This window comes from Anas platyrhynchos, chromosome 32 (genome assembly GCF_047663525.1).
Source record: "Anas platyrhynchos isolate ZD024472 breed Pekin duck chromosome 32, IASCAAS_PekinDuck_T2T, whole genome shotgun sequence".
NCBI lineage: Eukaryota > Metazoa > Chordata > Aves > Anseriformes > Anatidae > Anas > Anas platyrhynchos.
The window spans coordinates 5,535,877-5,554,750 of NC_092619.1; the positions used below are offsets into that span (position 1 = coordinate 5,535,877).

Genomic DNA, 18,874 nt, shown 5'->3' on the forward strand with positions numbered 1-18,874 from the left:
AACAGGGAAGAAATCTAATTCTGAGGCCCTATGTAGAAGTCAGATTTGGCGATTACTGGAGAAGAGAGGAGATGAGGTGAAGTGAGATGAGATGAGGTGAGGTGAGGTGAGATGAGATGACGTGAGGTAAGGTGAGGTGAGGTGAGAATTGTTGAGATTAGGTAATGTTATGTGTGGTGTGGTGTGGTGTGCTGAGCTGAGCTGAGCTGAGCTGAGGTGAAGTGAGGTGAGTTGAAGTGTGTTCAGCTTAGGTGAGATAAGGTGAGTTGATGTTTGTTAAGGTAAGGTGAGGTGATGTTAGTTAAGGTGAGATGAGGTGATGTTAGGTGACTTGAGATGAGGTTAGGTGAGGTAATTTGAGGTGACATGAGGTGAGGCAAAATGAGGTAAGGTGAGGTGAAGAGGTTATGTAAGATGAAGTGCGCTGAGGTGAGATGAGATGATGTGATGAGGTGAGCGCCTTACTTCATCTGTCCTCACCTCACCAGAATGCTCACCTCACCATCTTTACACGTCTCACCTTAGCTCAGCTCACCTCACCACACCACACCTCACTTCACATCATCTCACCACAAATTATCTCATCTCATCTGACCTCAACTCACATCTCCTCACCTCATCTCAATACACCTAACCTCACCTCATCTCACTTCTCCTCACCTCACCACAGCCTGTCTCATTTCATCTCTTCTCACCTCCACTTGCCTCATATAGTTTCACATCATCTCATCTCAATTCACCTCCTCTCAGCTCATGTCATCTCATCTCTTTTCATCTCACATCACCTTAGTTTGCCTCAGGTTACCTCAGCTCATCTCACCTTACCTAACATCACCTCACCTGTAATCACGTCACCTCATATAAGTTCAGCTCATCTCAATTTACCTCTTTCTAACTCATCTCACATTACCTAACTTCTACTCATCTCACCTTACCTAATATTACCTCACCTCTAATCACCGCACTTCACATAACCTCACCTCAGCTCAACTCACCTCACCTTATCTGACGTCACCTCATCTCACCTCAACCTAACCTAACTGCAGTTTAACCCAATTCTCCTCGCCTCAACTCCCCTCAGTTAAACTCACGTCACTCACCTCTTCTAATCTCACCTCACATCACCTTACCTTACCTTACTTCTCCTCACCTAACCTCACCTCATCTCGTTACCTATCACCTGGCAACACCTGATGTCACCTCAACACAGATCAACACACTTCACCTCCACTCCTATTCCCTCCCCACAACTTTGTGCCTCTCCTCTCCACTTAACACATCTCATCTCATCTCATCTCATCTCATCTCATCTCATCTCATCTCATCTCATCTCATCTCATCTCATCTCATCTCACTTCAGTTTACCTTACCTCACTTCACAGCTCATACTATTTCATCTCACCTCACCTCATCTCATGTCACCTCATCTCACCTTGCCTAACACCTCCCCTCACCTAAACTCACCTCACAGCAGTTCAACCCACATCATTTTACATCACCTCACCTTATCTCACCTCACATCACCTCACTTTAACTAATCTCATGTCACTTCATCTAACCTCAGCACACATCACCACAGTTCAACCCACATCACCTCAACTAACATTACCTCACCTCAGTGCAGTACTACCCACTTCACCTCAACTAACATAACCTACTTCACCTCATGTCATCGAAACTCTGATAACATCCCTTCCCTTCCCTTCCCTTCCCTTCCCTTCCCTTCCCTTCCCTTCCCTTCCCTTCCCTTCCCTTCCCTTCCCTTCCCTTCCCTTCCCTTCCCTTCCCTTCCCTTCCCTTCCCTTCCCTTCCCTTCCCTTCCCTTCCCTTCCCTTCCCTTCCCTTCCCTTCCCTTCCCTTCCCTTCCCTTCCCTTCCCTTCCCTTCCCTTCCCTTCCCTTCCCTTAAGGATTTTTTGAAACAGAAAAAATCCCATGCCTTGCTGTAGCTGAGCAAACCAAGCTACCAGGGCAACTATGAGAAGTTCCCATGAAAATGTTCCCACATCGCCCAATTGAGGAATTCAGAAAAATATTGTTACCAGTCTCTGGCTTCAAGAACAAGGTCTAGGTGACTGCTAATCACAAGGGGGTTGTTTTCTTGCAGGTGGGGTTGTTTTCTTGTAGTTGTTTGTCTGAGTGCTTTTGACCAATAATCTTGTGTGAGACACAATCACCCCTGTTAAGTTCACTATAAAAGTTAGGCTATTCGGGCAATAAAATGGAGCATGACCTGACTCTACTGGTGTCTGTTGTGCTTTTGGCTGTGCTTTCTGCAATCTATGGCGGCTTGCTGTAGCTGAGCAACCCAAGCTACCAGGAGAAGAAGATGAAGAAGAAGAAGAAGAAGAAGAAGAGGAAGAAGAGGAAGAGGAAGGGGAAGAGGAAGAAGAAACAAAGAAGACTAAGAAAACGAAGAAGACGAAGAAGATGAAGAAGTAGACTAAGTACATGAAGAAGAAGACGACAAAGAAGAAACAAAGAAGACTAAGAAAACGAAGAAGAAAAAGATGAAGAAGAAGAAGAAGGAGAAGAAAATGAATTAGAAAATGACGACGATGAAGAAGAAGTAGAAGAAGAAGAAGTAGAAGAAGAAGAAGAAGAAGAAGAAGAAGAAGAAGAAGAAGAAGAAGAAGAAGATTACGACGAAGAAGAAGAAACGAAAACCAAGAAAACGAAGAAGAAGAAGAAGAAGAAGAAGAAGAAGAAGAAGGAGAAGGAGAAGGAGAAGGAGAAGGAGAAGGAGAAGGAGAAGGAGAAGGAGAAGGAGAAGGAGAAGGAGAAGGAGAAGGAGAAGGAGAAGGAGAAGGAGAAGGAGAAGGAGAAGGAGAAGGAGAAGGAGAAGGAGAAGGAGAAGGAGAAGGAGAAGGAGAAGGAGAAGGAGAAGGAGAAGGAGAAGGAGAAAACGAATTAGAAAACAGACGACGACAACGACGACAACGACGAAGAAGAAGAAGAAGAAGAAGAAGAAGAAGAAGAAGAAGAAGAAGAAGAAGAAGAAGAAGAAGAAGAAGAAGAAGAAGAAGATGAAGATAACGATGAAGAAGAAACGAAGAAGATTAAGAAAAAAAGATGAAGAAGTAGAAGAAGACGACGACAAAGAAGAAGAAGTAGACGATGACAAGGAAGAAGAAACGAAGAAAATTAAGAAAACGAAGAAGAAGAATATGAAGAAGAAGAAGAAGATGGTAACGATGAAGAAGGAATGAGGAAGATTAAGAAAATGAAGTAGAAGAATAATAAGAAGAAGAAAAAGAAGAAGAAAATGAAGAAGAAGAAGAAGACAAAGACAAGAAGAAGAAGACGAAGAAAAAGACGAAGAAGACGATAATGACGAAGAAGAAACGAAGTAGATTAAGAAAACAAAGAAGAAGAAGAAGAAGAAGAAGAAGAAGAAGAAGAAGAAGAAGAAGAAGAAGAAGAAGAAGAAGAAGAAGAAGAAGAAGAGGAAGACGAAGAGGAAGATGAAGAAGAAGAAGAAGAAGAAGAAGAAGAAGAAGAAGAAGAAGAAGAAGAAGAAGAAGAAGAAGAAGAGGAAGACGAAGAGGAAGACGAAGAAGAAGACGAAGAAGAAGACGACGAAGACGAAGAAGATGAAAAAGATGAAGAAGACAAAGAAGACGAAGACGAAGAAGATGGATCAACAGAAGATGGATCTCTACATTAATATAAAAGGAGTACTGCACACTTCTGCTCAGGAAGAAAATCACGGAAAATGTAAACTTTGATTTTAGATGTTGAATTTGTTGCAGTGAGATCTTCCTCATCGCATGATTCTATTTGGATTTAAACCATAGTATCTATGGAAAGACCAAGATTAGGACAAGAACAGCACAGAGTTCAGCATGAAGCCAATCAGGAGCTCAAGTTTGTATTCTTTGTATTCAACTTTATCCTTCTCTTGCCGGAAGGACCTGCTTTTTGACTCTCCTCCTCTGCAGTAGGAGCATGTTCCCTCTTGCTTTGGTAATGCTCTTTCTCAGTGTTTTTAGTCTCATCCTTTTTATCTTGGAATCTCTCTGTAACAGCTGAGGAGGAAAGGTTTTTAGAGCTACATTCAGTGTCACACTTGAGAGAGGAAGTTTTGTGTAAAAAAAGAAAAGTACCGGCCCTAAAATGGAGCCTTGAGGGACCCCACTGGTGACCGCCCGCCAGCCTGACGCAGCCCCATTCACCATAACCCTTTGGGCCCTGCCCGTTAGCCAATTGCTCACCCATCCTATGATGTTTTTATTTAGCTGTATGGTGGACATTTTGTCCAGTAGGATCCTATGGGAAACCGTGTCAAAAGCCTTGCTGAAGTCCAAAAAAATCACATCAGCTGGTTTCCCTTGGTCCACCATACGGGTGATCTTATCATAAAAGGAAATCAGGTTAGTTAGGCAGGACCTACCCTTCACAAACCCATGCTGGCTGGGACCAATGACTGCTTTGTCCCCCAGGTGCACCTCAATAAGTTCGAGAACCATCTTCTCCATGATTTTACCAGGCACTGACGTGAGACTGACAGGCCTGTAATTGCTAGGGTCTTCTTTCTGACCCTTCTTGAAAAGCGGCACAACATTTGCCAGCTTCCAGTCTACCGGGACCTCTCCAGATTCCCGGGATCGTTGAAAAATAATTGAGAGAGGTTCCGCGATGACGTCCGCCAGCTCTTTCAGCACCCGGGGATGAATCCCATCCGGACCCATGGACTTGTAGGGATCCAGGTGGAGTAGCAAATCCCGCACACGTTCAGGGTCGGTTGGGAGTTTGTCATCCCCACCGTCCCGGTCCTCCAGCTCAGGGCACCCTGGGTCCCGAAGCCCATCATTGGCATTGAAGACAGAGGCAAAGAAGGCGTTAAGCGTCTCTGCTTTGCCTATGTCATTGTCTGTGAGGAGACCTTCCCTATCAAGGAGTGGCCCTATGTATTCTTTAGTTCTCCTAAAGAATTAAATTCACGGGAATCAATGGTGTGGAAAAACAATGCCCCACTGCAAAAATTTCACTCTGGTTGCCAGAGGAACAAAAATTAACCAGGGTAGAAGTATTAGTTGGTGCTGCATACACTAATATTTTAGGATTTGACAGACTGCATGGTTGTATGTGGAAACTCCCTGATGGAACTGTGTGGAGTTTCGCGACACATCAAAGGGATTCAGGCACCATGAGACTGAGCCTATTACAAACATCCATACCCCTATCCCCTCTAAAATCATTAATGATCGGCAATATCTGTTGTCAGCAGCAGCACTTATGGGGATTGATGGGGTGGTAACAGAATTGGAAAAAAGAGGCATTATTAAAAGGACCCATTCACCTTACAATTCACCAGTGTGGCCAGTAAAGAAACCAACCAGGCAATGGCATTTTACAGTGGATTACAGACAGTTAAATGCTAACACTACACCTTTGACCGCCACAGTTCCAAACATGGCAGAGATAGTGAAAGCCCTCTGTGTTTCTAACAGTAGTAATAGTGCTAACTACTCCCAAATATTTCTATGCATGGGAAATCAAAGATTGCTATTTCACCCTCTTTCTAACCCTGCCAGTTGAATACAACCGAGCATATTTTATTTTCTTTTGTGTTCACAGGAACCCTGAGCAAACTGTGTATGGACAGCTGGAAGATGACGAATCAACAGTTTGGATTAATAATGCTATGCTTTACCCTGACCTTGATGCAATTACAGACCTTAAAGGAAACTTAGCTACTGTGGCTGTGCATGGAGCTGAGGTGTTTCACCATGGCATTTAACCATGTATTGTCACAGTATAGCACAGTCACTGGAACATCTCAAAACAGAAAGGACCTAAATCTCTCTACTTTAGTTCTACATGGAAACAAAATATTTTCAAAAGATGAATGGAATTGGAACAATTCTCTAAGAATGGCTGAACTTCAAGCCATGTCTGGACAGACAATACAAATTGGTTGCTGAATAACTAACCGATCCACTTATAATCAGCTGACTGAAAATAAGACAGTTTACTTTCACCAAACCTATAATTCTGTACTGTCTTTGGGGTTACAGAGGCACAGAATTACTATTTGAATTCATGGTCAAAGGATAAGAAGCCTCTGCCCCTGCAGATATTTGAAAACGACTCAGCCTCCCATTGGTCTAACTCCTTCCATCTTCAATACAGGCCCTTACATAATTCAACAACAAATTCTCTTTGACCCTAGTTGGTCCCTAAAAGAGGGCCACAGGATGCAACTAGGTTATGAGGTCCTAATGAGTGAATAACTGCTACTACAGATGACCTAAGGAAACTGGAACAACCAATAAAATAATCCTTATTGGCCTTAGGAGCAAATCAATGGCTTCTAACAGATGTTTTGCCCCATTGGGAACAAATTGAGGAAAATGATCATCAATTAATTGTAAATGCCCTTGGAAAAGCCCAAGGCAATACCTCCCTTGCCTTGAGCTGTATCCAAGCGCAGTTATGGATACAAGCTGTAGCAGCAGCTATTATTAGAGAGGGAGAAGGAGGAACTTTGCCCACTGAAATTTGAAAATTGATTTGGGATAATGCTTCAGAATTTGAAAAAGTTTCAAGCATGGTGGCAATTAGTCAACTTTACCCATTATGCAGAAAATGATCAAATTGTTGCCTTTATACTTACTATAAGTAATGCCACTGTATACAATGTATATCCAATCATTGCATTAGGACTCAATCATAATGGAACTATACTTTATCCTAAAGAGCATAAAGTATGGGCCCATCAAAAGGGAGGAAAGTGGCAAACAATTGATGTAAATGCATGTATTGTGCGTGAACAAAAAGGTTTCATCTGTGAAAGGAACATGCTGGAATCTCAAGACATTTGTCTTGACACTGAGCAAAATATTTGCCACTTTGAGATACATCCTAATGAAACCCTTGAAACTGTACTTGTATATATTGGGAAAGGTTGTGTTTGCATGAGAACTCATTGTGATTCTATAGTTGTAGATGATACAGTGGTAGATACCAGTAATCACTCTAATGTTTGTGTTAGCAATTTTACCAAAATTCTAGGATGTGATTTTAAATACTCAGCTCCTGTCACTTCTTATCAACTTATTGCATCTAATTATATTCTGCTTCATGAACTGCTCCCTACTCCTATTGGAATGAACCTCACCTTGGTGAAGAAATTGCTGGTACATGAGGACCTGAAGCAGCTGATGACACAGGTCCGAGAAAATGGACAAAAGACTCTGATTACTGTCCATCATGATGTGCAAGAAATACATCGAGGGATGGAAAGAGTAAAGAGAGATGAGAGACACCGTTGGTGAGACACTTTGTTTGGATGGTTGCCAGCTGCCAAGGGAATTTTCAACACGATGCTTCACCCTGTTATTGTTCTGCTAATACTCACTGTATTATGTTTCATACTGACAATTAGTTTGTATGTTAAACTCTGGTTTATGATGAAACGTTTAGCATCACTACACAATGTACATACACTCGATAAACCTCATTCCAAGAATGTATGTGATATCCCCAAAGTATTCCAACTGTCGTGAAGCTTAAGTGACTATAATCCACGGGGTGGATTATGTGGTGTAAATGCCTGAAGTAACTAGGAAAATAAAACTAGCATTCACATTTTTAAGGAAAAGGTACAGCATTGAAGAGGCTTTCAGGGTAGGGCATAACTGCATTACCTGAGCATTCCCTAGGCTCCCAACCTTAGATGCTATCGCGCTGGGGAAACTTGGTGTGCTAGCCCTAAGGAACACCACGGAGCATAGAGTGGAGTGGAGACACCACGGCTAGGCTCTGTAATCAGGTGGGGCCTCGATTGTTCTTGTGCACAAAGCTGCACTTTTTGCCACCCTAAGCCAAAGACCTGTCATGTTTTGACAAATGCTGTACCCTAGTGTACTTTTTGCTCATTATAATATCATTATAATGCCAAAACAAACCTCCATCCCAAAAGCTACTCGCCTCCAAGGTGCAACCACCCCTCACTGAGTATGCACCCTGAATTTCTCGGAGCCTATTACTTTAAACGGAGACGGGAAAACTTTACACCAATCATAACTAAGATATGCTTGACTAGAGCCACTCAAGCTCCACCTAATAGATAGAAAATAATATAAATTGGCCCAAGAGAGAGGGGATGTTAGGGAAGATACCATCGTAAGGGGAGATACCATCCCGAGGAAATACAACATCCTTAGGACCTCCTGACTCCTGGGATCAGTCGACGGGCTGAGCCTCTCTTCCCCCCCCATTGGGACGCCTTTGGGTGAGATCTGAATACTTTCTTATAAATCTCTATAGAGTCTTTAATCCTTTTAACATGTTTATTTCTAGGCTGTACACCTACAACACCTGTAACATCTGTAACACCTATAACACCTGTGTATTTCATGCATACTAGCTTGCTTTTGCAGACAGTCACTATCGCTGGCAATCCAAAAGAACCTGATTATCTGTTGCTGTAATAAACCATACTTGATTGCATTGTGATAGCTCTCATTAAGTGCAATGAGGGTGAGGGTGGTTATCGGTGACAGTTCAGTGTTCTGAATCTAACCAGACCCCCAGACGGTTAATGCGTTGATGGTGAATGTCTGACAGGACCCCCAGACGGTTAACGTGTTTTTGGTGAATGTCTGACTGGTTCAGTACTCTGAATCCGACCGGGCCCGTAACGGTTAATCAGCTACACCCTTTAACGTGACAAGTTTGCCGCAATTTCTCACCAGGCTCAGAAGTCTCTTTACCGTACAAAATGTTTTCTTTTGAAATGAGGTCACGTTCTTTTGACCTTCTTGGTTTCTCCATGTCTCCACCATCATCACATTGGTACTGTGCAAGGTATTCATCATTCCCAGTAGATTTCGGAGGGTCCGCGACACTGCGCAAAATAAAATCACATTTCTCACTTCTGCTGAAGGACGTGAAGATTAAGAGTAAAACCTTCCAACGTTGAACAAACAATCAAAAACCTCCGGACTACAGGAACACTCACAAAGATATGCCATTTAGAAACCTCTCCTGTGATTAGGACACCTTCTTCAGCTCCCAGAGAAAGTGCTTTTTCCCCTCTTGCTTCTGAAGCCATTGCACTAAAAAAGCAAACGCATCTGTCTCCCTCCACATGCCGCTCTGAATAAGAGCCAGAATATTCAAAAACACTCTATTTGGTCTCCCCACATAGCCGAAAAAACACCAATTGAAACAGAGTTTTCTACCTCTCTCCCACGAATTTACATTCACATATCCTATGACTGAAAGAACAGAAGGCGGGGCTCAGGAGGAACAGCCAGCGCTGGAAATGAAAAAAAGCAGCCCGTTTCTTCAGAGTCTTAAGCCTATGCTAATAGGAAAAAAACAAAACAAAACAAAACAAAACAAAACAAAACAAAACAAGAGGAGAGGAGAACAACAGCGGGAAATTTACCTATTCTCCAGGTGTTCAATTGCAAAGCCTCCTCTGGAGGATCAACAGCTGTGAATTCAGCGTGCTTAGGAGAAATCAGATCGACATCTGAACCAAAACTCTTTCGGTAGTATCACTAACTTATGTTACTCTGAAGAAGCAGTCAGCACCATTTCTATGTTAGGAAATAGCTGAACAGAGTCTGTTATTCACATGAAGTAGTCAGGCAGGTTTGTTTAGGAAGGCTGGGTTTCACTAGAACATTACTAGCCTGTAAGCCTCATGGCATCACCTTCCATCTTGACTGCTAAACCTCCTTGCTCCCTACTATCCTCTTTGCCAAGATACAGCTGTCCACGTTTACTTTTCCTACTTGGCTGGACTGAATTTAAGAAGGTATCTTGCAACTCTTCCTCTTGTTTGCCACTTAATCATCAAACCAAATGAAAACTATTTGCCTTTAACCTCTTTATTTCAGGCCTTCTGATGTAGCGGCACCTCTACACCGGCTGGGGACTGCAAGCAGCTGTCTGGAGAGGTCGAGGAGATCTGCTGGCAACTTTGAAGCAATTTCCATCCCTGGAAGATTGCAAAACTCGCAAGACCCAGACCAACCCGATCTCATTTCAAAGTTAACCTTGCTTTGAGCAGGAGGCAGGGCCAGATGACCTCTGCAAGTCCCTTCTATTCCTTTTCCCCTTAGAATCTGGGGACGTTTCAGTTAAAAGGAGGGCAGAAACACTCTCCATAGGTCTCCACAATGCAGTAAAACAGTGCCATGTACCTGGTTAACCTCTGCAGCCAGCAAAGCATTTCTATTTGCAGCAGTGCCCTGACCCCAGCCTCTTGCTGAGCTCCGTCCTGTGCTGCTCGGATGCTCCCGCTGCTCAGACACGGGGGCTTAGAGAGCCACCGGGCCAGCACAAGCCCCCCAGCTCACTGTCAAACTTCACATTTGGCATCTTTCACTTCACCAGCGCCGCCGGACGAGAAGCCCAGCAATGCCTGACGCCGCTCCGGGCTCACCTAAACGCAGGGCTGGAAATTCAGATTCAAAGCTGTGAAGGTTTTTCTTAGTGAAAGCATGGAATGAGTGGCCATCGGTGACTAACCTTACAGGAAGGCATTCACTTTGTGAATGCTGCAGTGAGTGAAGACTGAAGGCGTTTTCTGAATGACCTAAGGAGAGTCCTCCCCGGAAAGCAGGACGTTTTATTGTCTATGTAACATCTCCTTTGAAGGTTCGAGCACAAGATCCACCAGGTTTAAAATCTCAAGACACGGATCTGCCACCACAGAAGCAATACATTTCATCTACTAAGCCTAAATACTGTATTTTACCTCCTCTGTAGGTTTAAAAAAACACGGCCATGCTTGAAGGAATGCATTCTCAGATATTCTACGTATTTTAATTAATACCACAGACATGTTGTGCTGTTTAGGGGAATTTGCAATTACATTTTCATTTCCAACCAAATGCAGCCTGACACAAATTGGGAGCAACAGGAACTAATCATCTGGAAGCCGGGATATGCATCATTCGCCATTTTCTAAGAAAATGACAAAAATATAAAACCCCAGCAGTCTGAGAACGTGAGCACTGAGGTAAAGGCCTGATCAAACAAACGCGCACAACTATGATTTGTCCTTTTAACTCAGCAAAAGTCTGCAAACTGCCATGGTAGCAAATGAGGAGAAGGAGCTGGTATTTACAGAAGTTGCAGCTGAAGATTCAGATAAACCATTCGGGTCGATGCTCCCTTCCTGCAGGTTTAAGCTGCGGTCACATCGCCTATTTCAAACCCTTTTGATTTCTACCAGTCACCCCAGATCCCACCTATTTTGCACGTTTTCCAATCAATGAATTCGCTACATGATTTCTGGGGCACAAGAGCAGGCCTGGTGAAGAGGAGCATGCCTGGTGCCATCATTCAATCAAATCAAAAGCGTCCAGGAGAAGCCCGGGGTGTGGTACTCACAGGGAATGTTTGCGAGCGGCCAAGTTCAGCAGAAGAGAATAGGCAGGACTGGAAGCCCAGGGGAACGAGATGCATCTGTTGTTGTAGGCAGCCCCAGCAAAATGTTACAGCTTCACTAGCCTGGGGCATGATTCCCCCCTTCCCTTTTGACAGCCAAGTACAATATTAGCTTGCCTTTTCTTTTTTTTTTTTTTTATTATTATTTTTATTTCTTTTTGCCATCGTCAGGCTGAGGCCGGCTGAGAATATTTTGTGTCTAGACTAATAAATGTTTGTGCGGATTTTGCAAGAGCGGCTTAAGGGAACAGAATCCACTTTTTGTTTTCTGCTGGAGGAAAAAAAAATAAAATAAAAGCAACCAAGCACCCCCGTGCGTTTGTTTTAAATTGCATATTACGGTGCTGCTATTTTATGTGCAATCAATACATAATTTGGAAGAAAAAAATGCTTTTAAAATTCAGAGCTATCCCTGAGCAGCTAAGGTTCTCTTGGAAACTGAAGGAGGAGTCTGAAATTATTGTTCTTTTGTTTGCATCTCCCAGTGGGAAAGGCAGCACACAAGTAGAAACCACTGTGCTTTGAAGCGGCATGAATCATTAAGAATAAAGATCATCCCCCCCCCCCTCCCCCGCATTTAAACATGAGATATTAAAACTGAATCTAGGACAAAGGTAAACTAAACAGACTCCTTCCTTCCCGGGCAGTCAGTGGGTTAAATCAAATATCAAAGGGGCAACATCAACCTTATAATTTCCTCTGCCGAAATTTAAAAAAAAAAAATAAAGGTAACTTCTATTTTGCCTGCCCCGACCCCAATCGCATCGCCCGAATGGGTGCAAACTGCTGGGATATGTGAGGGCCCAAGCCTACATTTTCCCTTTTTCATATTTGTTGGAGGAGGGCGGGGTATCTCCAGATGAAATGGCTGACCGAGCTTTTTATTTCCTCACTTTGGGTGGAAATGACTGAATCTTTCCAGGCAGTGGAGCAGTGCTCGGCCAGCTCCCTTGGCCTCCCCGGGTGGGAAGAGCCCTGCCGGGAGCAGCCCGCGTAACCCTCAGATGCCAGCCCCATCAGGATTAGGTCCAGCAATGGGATGTTGGCTCCTCTAAGTGAGGACGCATCCTCTTGAAACACATACACAGAGATTTAAATGAGATATTCCCAAGAACACCTGCCTATTCTTTCAGCACGTGTGCAAAGAGTAAATTCATTTTACTTCATTCCTCTTTTTCTCAACTCTCCCCTCCTTCCTCCAGAAGGAAAAAAACAAACAATATTAGCAGGGCCTTCCTTTTCCCCTGGTGGCGTCCAAGAACTCGAGAACTGAGAAAAGTGACTTGTCAGGAATCAAGTTTAAAAACAGTGTTTGTGGACTGCGAGGTAAAATACCCAAAGTTGTAATAAGAAACACAACTTTTAACTAAAAAAAGCTTCTTTCCATTGTAAATTATTCCAGTTAGTGAAATAACAAATTAGTTCTCTGCTCAGCCACAGCCTCCTCCACCAAATTTAAGTAAAACCTGCAAAGAAGTCAAAGTTGTAAAACATTTGTCAGATGTAAGGGGCAGCGTTGCGTGGGTTAGCATCACACTCGGATGCCCACAGCACCAAAAGGTGCTTTCTTTCCAGAGGCACCAGCTCCTCCGAGAGTTCCCCACACGAAGAACTGAAGAAGCTGCAGGCAGGGTGAGCCTTCCTCAGTCCTCATCCTCACAGCGAGGAGTACTGGGGACGGGGAGCTGTGTTTTGGCTTGCTGAGAAGCAGAAACCCCCCGAGTTTTCAGGCGGGCTCCGCTCAGCTCCCCTTGTGACTGCTGCTCGGGACACGACCCTGCCTTGCTCAATACCCTCGACTCCAGCAGGTGCTGCTGCTGGCAGCTGACCTATGTATACAAAAAAAAAAAAGAAACCAACACAGTATTTTCCTGCTTTTAAAGTATATCCCGAAGATTTACTAGGAATTGTGACGTTCTGCAGAAGCCCACAGCTGTAACTAAGGTTTGTGGGGTGTAGAGGGGCTGGGGGTTAAACAAGGCCAAGAAGAGCCACATCTCCTCCCCGGTTGTCTCCCCTCTACTCTTTTTAGGACATCCAACATTCCCAGATCTCGTTTTGTCCCAGTGACCAAACAGGAGTCTGGCACTCATGCACTACGCCTTAAAACCTCTGCAAACCGTGTGCCTAAGTCACAGCACTCATTATAAGCCGGCAGCTCTTTCTGGTCTCACAAACTATATGTGGCTTGAGAGGTGCTCTCAAGATTCAGGGCGCTGAACACCTGCAGCCTTTGCCATAACCATGACAAAGTTCAGGAGCTCCCTTCTGGCTCCAAGGCTGGCTCCAGCAGCAGCTTCAAGCTGTGGGTCAAGAAGGCCAGGACACCCAACGAGAACCTACAACACCAAGTGGCTTTCTGGAACGGCTCCAAACACAACTGGAAGCCTGGTTTTTTTTTCTTTTTGGAAGTGAGCTCTTCTGGACCTGTTAGGTGCAAGCAGAAGTCAAACTTTCAAAGCATGTTTGCATCGTTAAGCTCTCCATGATCTATCTCCAGGGTCTTCTAAGAGCTAGTAGCAACGTGTTCAGAGTTCTTGCCTGTTTTCCCCTTCACGTTCTGCCACGACAGCAGCCATGTGCTCCCTTTGGGCTGACTTCCAGAGCTGGGTAGAAAGGATCCCCTGGAAGCACAGATGCTGCTTTATGCAACACCTTGCAGCTCACTGCACTCTGAAGGGTACACAAAAAGAGGTGAGTGGTCCTGGTGTGGCTCCTTCCAGCTCTCAGAAAGACAAGAGAACTAGAAATGAACCATCAGCCAAAGGGAGGAATGGCATGACGAAATGCCATCTGGCTGCTACAGGATAAGGAAATGAGGCATTTTTGGTGGCTCCCACCTCCACAGAAAAAGAAACAACTATTTATGCAGAAGAGTGGTTGGAGTATTTCAGGAGGCCCTGAGCTACCCCAAAAACCAACAACGAAACCACAAACCAAACCGAAACCGAACCAAACTAACATGATGGACTGCAATAAAAGATGAAAATCAGAATTAATACTACGAATGACAATAAAGAAGTTGAAAACCTGAGTCATCATATCCCTTGTGTAGACTGCAGGAGGAAGCACCTTTAGTGCCTGATGTGACAGTGTCAGAAAGTTAATTAATAACACCACAAAACTGGATTCCTGTGAGCACACACTTGGCAAAGGTGATACAACCGACAGCCGGACTTGAACACTGATACTGGTACCTGACTGGGAAATAGCGAGGAAACAAAGGGAGGAGGGGAAACAGCGCTATCCTGAAAATTGTATCACTTGTTTACAAGTCACCGGCAACTCCGAGGCAAACCATTTCGGGCATTTATGGATCAGTGACCTCACGTCTCTGGCACAGGACGGAGAGGGAATACCGACCGTGAGTTCACAGAAGGGAACAGCGCGTCCAGGCCCTCCTGCACTGCGCCAAATGTGGTCAGAATGTCCCCTCCCCTCATCACCCCAAAACTTATCATGTAGGTGGTGTTTTCATCCATCCCTACGGTGGCAGGGAGGGGTACAGAGAGGACATGGAAAGCCCACCTGTTAAACACGTGGCTCCGGGGCTGGTGCCTACGCAGAAATCTTGGGTTTTTTGACCATGGGGCACTTCACTCAGCACCTGGCTTGATGGCCGCAGACGGGTCCCTATCTTTTAGGGGAAAAAGGATCCTGGGCCAGGAGCTGGCAGGGCTCTTTGAGAGGGCTTTAAACTAGGTAAGAAGGGGGATGGGGCTGAAGCAAGGATTGTTGGGGCTGTGCCAGGGGGAACAATGGCAAGGCCGGAGGATAGGGCAATGGCCCAGCTGAAGTGCATCTACACCAATGCACGCAGCATGGGTAACAAACAGGAGGAGCTGGAAGCCATCGTGCAGCGGGCAGGCTACGACTTGGTTGCCATCACGGAAACGTGGTGGGACCAGTCTCATGACTGGAGTGCTGCAATGCCTGGCTATAAGCTCTTCAGAAGGGACAGGCAGCACAGAAGGGGTGGTGGTGTGGCTCTCTATATTAGAGAGTCTTTCGAGGTTGTAGAACTCGAGGCTGGGAATGACAAGGTCGAGTCCCTTTGGGTTAGGATCGGCAGGGACAACAAGGCTAGTGTCCTGGTCGGGGTCTGCTATAGACCGCCGAACCAGGATGAGGAGACGGATGAGGAGTTCTACAGGCAGCTGACAGAAGTTGCGAAATCTTCAGCGCTTGTTCTCGTGGGGGACTTCAACTTCCCTGACATATCCTGGAAGCACAACACAGCCCAGAGAAAGCAGTCTAGGAGGTTTCTGGAGAGTGTGGAAGATAGCTTCCTGACACAGCTGGTTAGTGAACCTACCAGGGGTGGTGCCCCGCTAGACCTTCTCTTCACAAACAGAGAAGGACTGGTGGAGGATGTGATTGTCGGGAGCTGTCTTGGGCAGAGTGACCACGAAATGGTGGAGTTCACTATTTTTGGTGAGGCCAGGAAGGGGACCAGTAAAACCACTGTATTGGACTTTCGGAGGGCTGACTTTGGGCTGCTCAGGACACTAGTTGGTGGAGTTCCTTGGGAGGCAGTTCTGAAGGGCACAGGGGTCCAGGAAGGCTGGGTGCTCTTCAAGAGGGAAATCTTAATGGCACAGGAGCGGTCTGTCCCCACGTGCCCAAAGATGAGCCAGCGGGGAAGAAGACCAGCCTGGCTCAACAGAGAATTGTGGCTTGAGCTTAGGAGAAAAAAGAGGGTTTATAATCTTTGGAAAAGCGGGCAGGCCACTAGGGAGGACTATAAGGATGTAGCGAGGCTGTGCAGGGACAAAATTAGGAAGGCCAAAGCTCATCTGGAGCTCAATCTGGCTACTGCCGTTAAAGATAACAAAAAACGTTTTTATAAATACATCAACACAAAAAGGAGGACTAAGGAGAATCTCCATCCTTTACTGGATGCGGGGGGAAACTTAGTTACAAGAGATGAGGAAAAGGCGGAGGTGCTGAATGCCTTCTTTGCCTCAGTCTTTAGCGGCAATACCGGTTGTTCTCTGGATACCCAGTACCCTGAGCTGGTGGAAGGGGATAGGGAGCAGGATGTGGCCCTCACTATCCACGAAGAACTGGTTGGTGACCTGGTACGGCACTTGGATGTGCACAAGTCGATGGGGCCGGATGGGATCCACCCAAGGGTACTGAGAGAACTGGCAGAGGAGCTGGCCAAGCCACTATCCATCATTTATCAGCAGTCCTGGCTATCGGGGGAGGTCCCAGCTGACTGGCGACTAGCAAATGTGACGCCCATCTACAAGAAGGGCTGGAGGGCAGACCCAGGAAACTACAGGCCTGTCAGTTTGACCTCAGTACCAGGGAAGCTCATGGAGCAGATCCTCTTGAGAGTCATCATGCGGCACTTGCAGGGCAAGCAGGTGATCAGGCCCAGTCAGCATGGGTTTATGAAAGGCAGGTCCTGCTTGACGAACCTGATCTCCTTCTATGACAAAGTGACGCACTGGGTGGAGGGAAAGGCTGTGGATGTGGTCTACCTTGACTTCAGCAAGGCATTTGACACCGTCTCCCACAGCATTCTCCTCAAGAAACTGGCTGCTCTTGACTTGGACTGGCGCATGCTTCGTTGGGTTAGAAACTGGCTGGATAGCCGGGCCCAAAGAGTCGTGGTAAATGGAGTCAAGTCCAGTTGGAGGCCAGTCACTAGTGGCGTCCCCCAGGGCTCGGTGCTGGGGCCGGTCCTCTTTAATATCTTCATCAATGATCTGGACGAGGGCATTGAGTGCACCCTCAGTAAGTTTGCAGATGAACACCAAGTTAGGTGTGTGTGTCGATCTGCTTGAAGGTAGGAAAGCTCTGCATGAGGATCTGGATAGGCTACACCGATGGGCTGAGGTCAACGGCATGAAGTTCAACAAGGCCAAGTGCCGGGTCCTGCACCTGGGGCGCAATAACCCCAAGCAGAGCTACAGGCTGGGAGAGGCGTGGTTGGAGAGCTGCCAGGCAGAGAAGGACCTGGGAGTGATGGTGGACAGTCGGCTGAATATGAGCCAGCAGTGTGCTCAGGTGGCCAAGAAGGCCAACGGCATCCTGGCTTGTATCAGAAACACTGTGACCAGCAGGGCTAGGGAGGTGATCGTCCCCCTGTACTCGGCTCTGGTGAGGCCGCACCTCGAGTACTGTGTTCAGTTTTGGGCCCCTCGCTACAAGAAGGACATCGAGGTGCTTGAGCGGGTCCAGAGAAGGGCGACGAAGCTGGTGAGGGGCCTGGAGAACAAGTCCTACGAGGAGCAGCTGAGGGAGCTGGGCTTGTTCAGCCTGGAGAAGAGGAGGCTCAGGGGTGACCTTATTGCTCTTTACAGACACCTTAAAGGAGGCTGTAGCGAGGTGGGGGTTGGCCTGTTCTCCCACGTGCCTGGTGACAGGATGAGGAGGAATGGGCTTAAGTTGCGACAGGGGAGTTTTAGGTTAGATGTTAGGAAGAACTTCTTTACCGAAAGGGTTGTTAGACACTGGAACAGGCTGTCCAGGGAGGTGGTGGAGTCACCATCCCTCGAAGTCTTTAAAAGACGTTTAGATGTAGAGCTTAGGGATATGGTTTAGTGGGGACTGTTAGCGTTAGGTCAGAGGTTGGACTCGATGATCTTGAGGTCTCTTCCAACCTAGAAATTCTGTGATTCTGTGATTCTGTGACTTCTATTAAACAGACCCCAAAGAGCTCGTTCTGTCAATTTTGCAACAGGCTCAGGATTTCTGAAAATTAGAGAGGCTAATTTCATAATATACAAAAATACTGCATCTGGCACAGGGGAATTCTCAGCTAGACTTCAGCCTTGAGACAAAGCGAAACTGACCATAGAAATAGAGATTGGCCAGAGCTCAGCCACAAGTGAGTATGCCTCGGTTATATTTATTACGTGCAAACAGAACTAGAAAAACAGTTTACACTGACTTGCTGCTTTAGAAGTTAGTTCCATAAAGATGGAAGAAATTCTCAACTCAAACTTGAAGAAAGCATCAGACTTCAAAACCAGTCATAGATCTTTGAAGTAAGACTGTTATGAATTCAGAAGTCACATCCAAAGAAAAAGATCATTTATGTTAATGGTAACTAGATTAAAAAAAAAATAATCCTGTCCCTCAGGCTTTGCAAGTGACTGGGGGAAAAACAGCTCAAGGATAGTAATAAGACTAAGTGAAACACCACAAACTGCTAAGGGAAGCAAAAGACCCAAGGAAACAGCCTTTTTGGTACATTAGGAACAAAAGGAATCCTAACAACAGCACAAAGTCCATCACTTGACAGAAATTCTTCAGCGTAGAGTGTAGAGGAATGGCTTGAGGGCAGAGGTCACCTAAACATTAAGCAATTAGATGAGGACGATCTTGCCAAATACCGCACACCGCTAGTATAAGATTAGGCTAACCGTAAAACATAAGGCTTGCAGCTGACAGTTGTAAAAGGGATAGAAGAACAGTGTCCTTGGAGCAAGGAATACAGTGTCCTTG

The 18,874-nt window shown here is 45.6% G+C and overlaps 1 protein-coding gene across 15 annotated transcripts in view; it reads right to left on the reverse strand.

The window, feature by feature from the left end:
- The window catches only part of LOC113840926 (protein N-terminal glutamine amidohydrolase), a 71,203-nt gene that overhangs the window by 23,773 nt on the left and 28,556 nt on the right, over positions 1-18,874 (reverse strand). For 13 of the 15 annotated variants that reach the window (XM_072030423.1, XM_038184121.2, XM_072030414.1 and 10 more), the window contains one exon: positions 8,698-8,852. In XM_072030423.1, coding sequence (XP_071886524.1) covers positions 8,698-8,852 — 155 coding nt within the window. Of the gene's footprint in view, positions 1-3,610; positions 4,027-8,697; positions 8,853-18,874 lie in introns of those variants that run through there. The other 2 variants (XM_038184122.2, XM_072030413.1) reach the window with 2 other exon arrangements.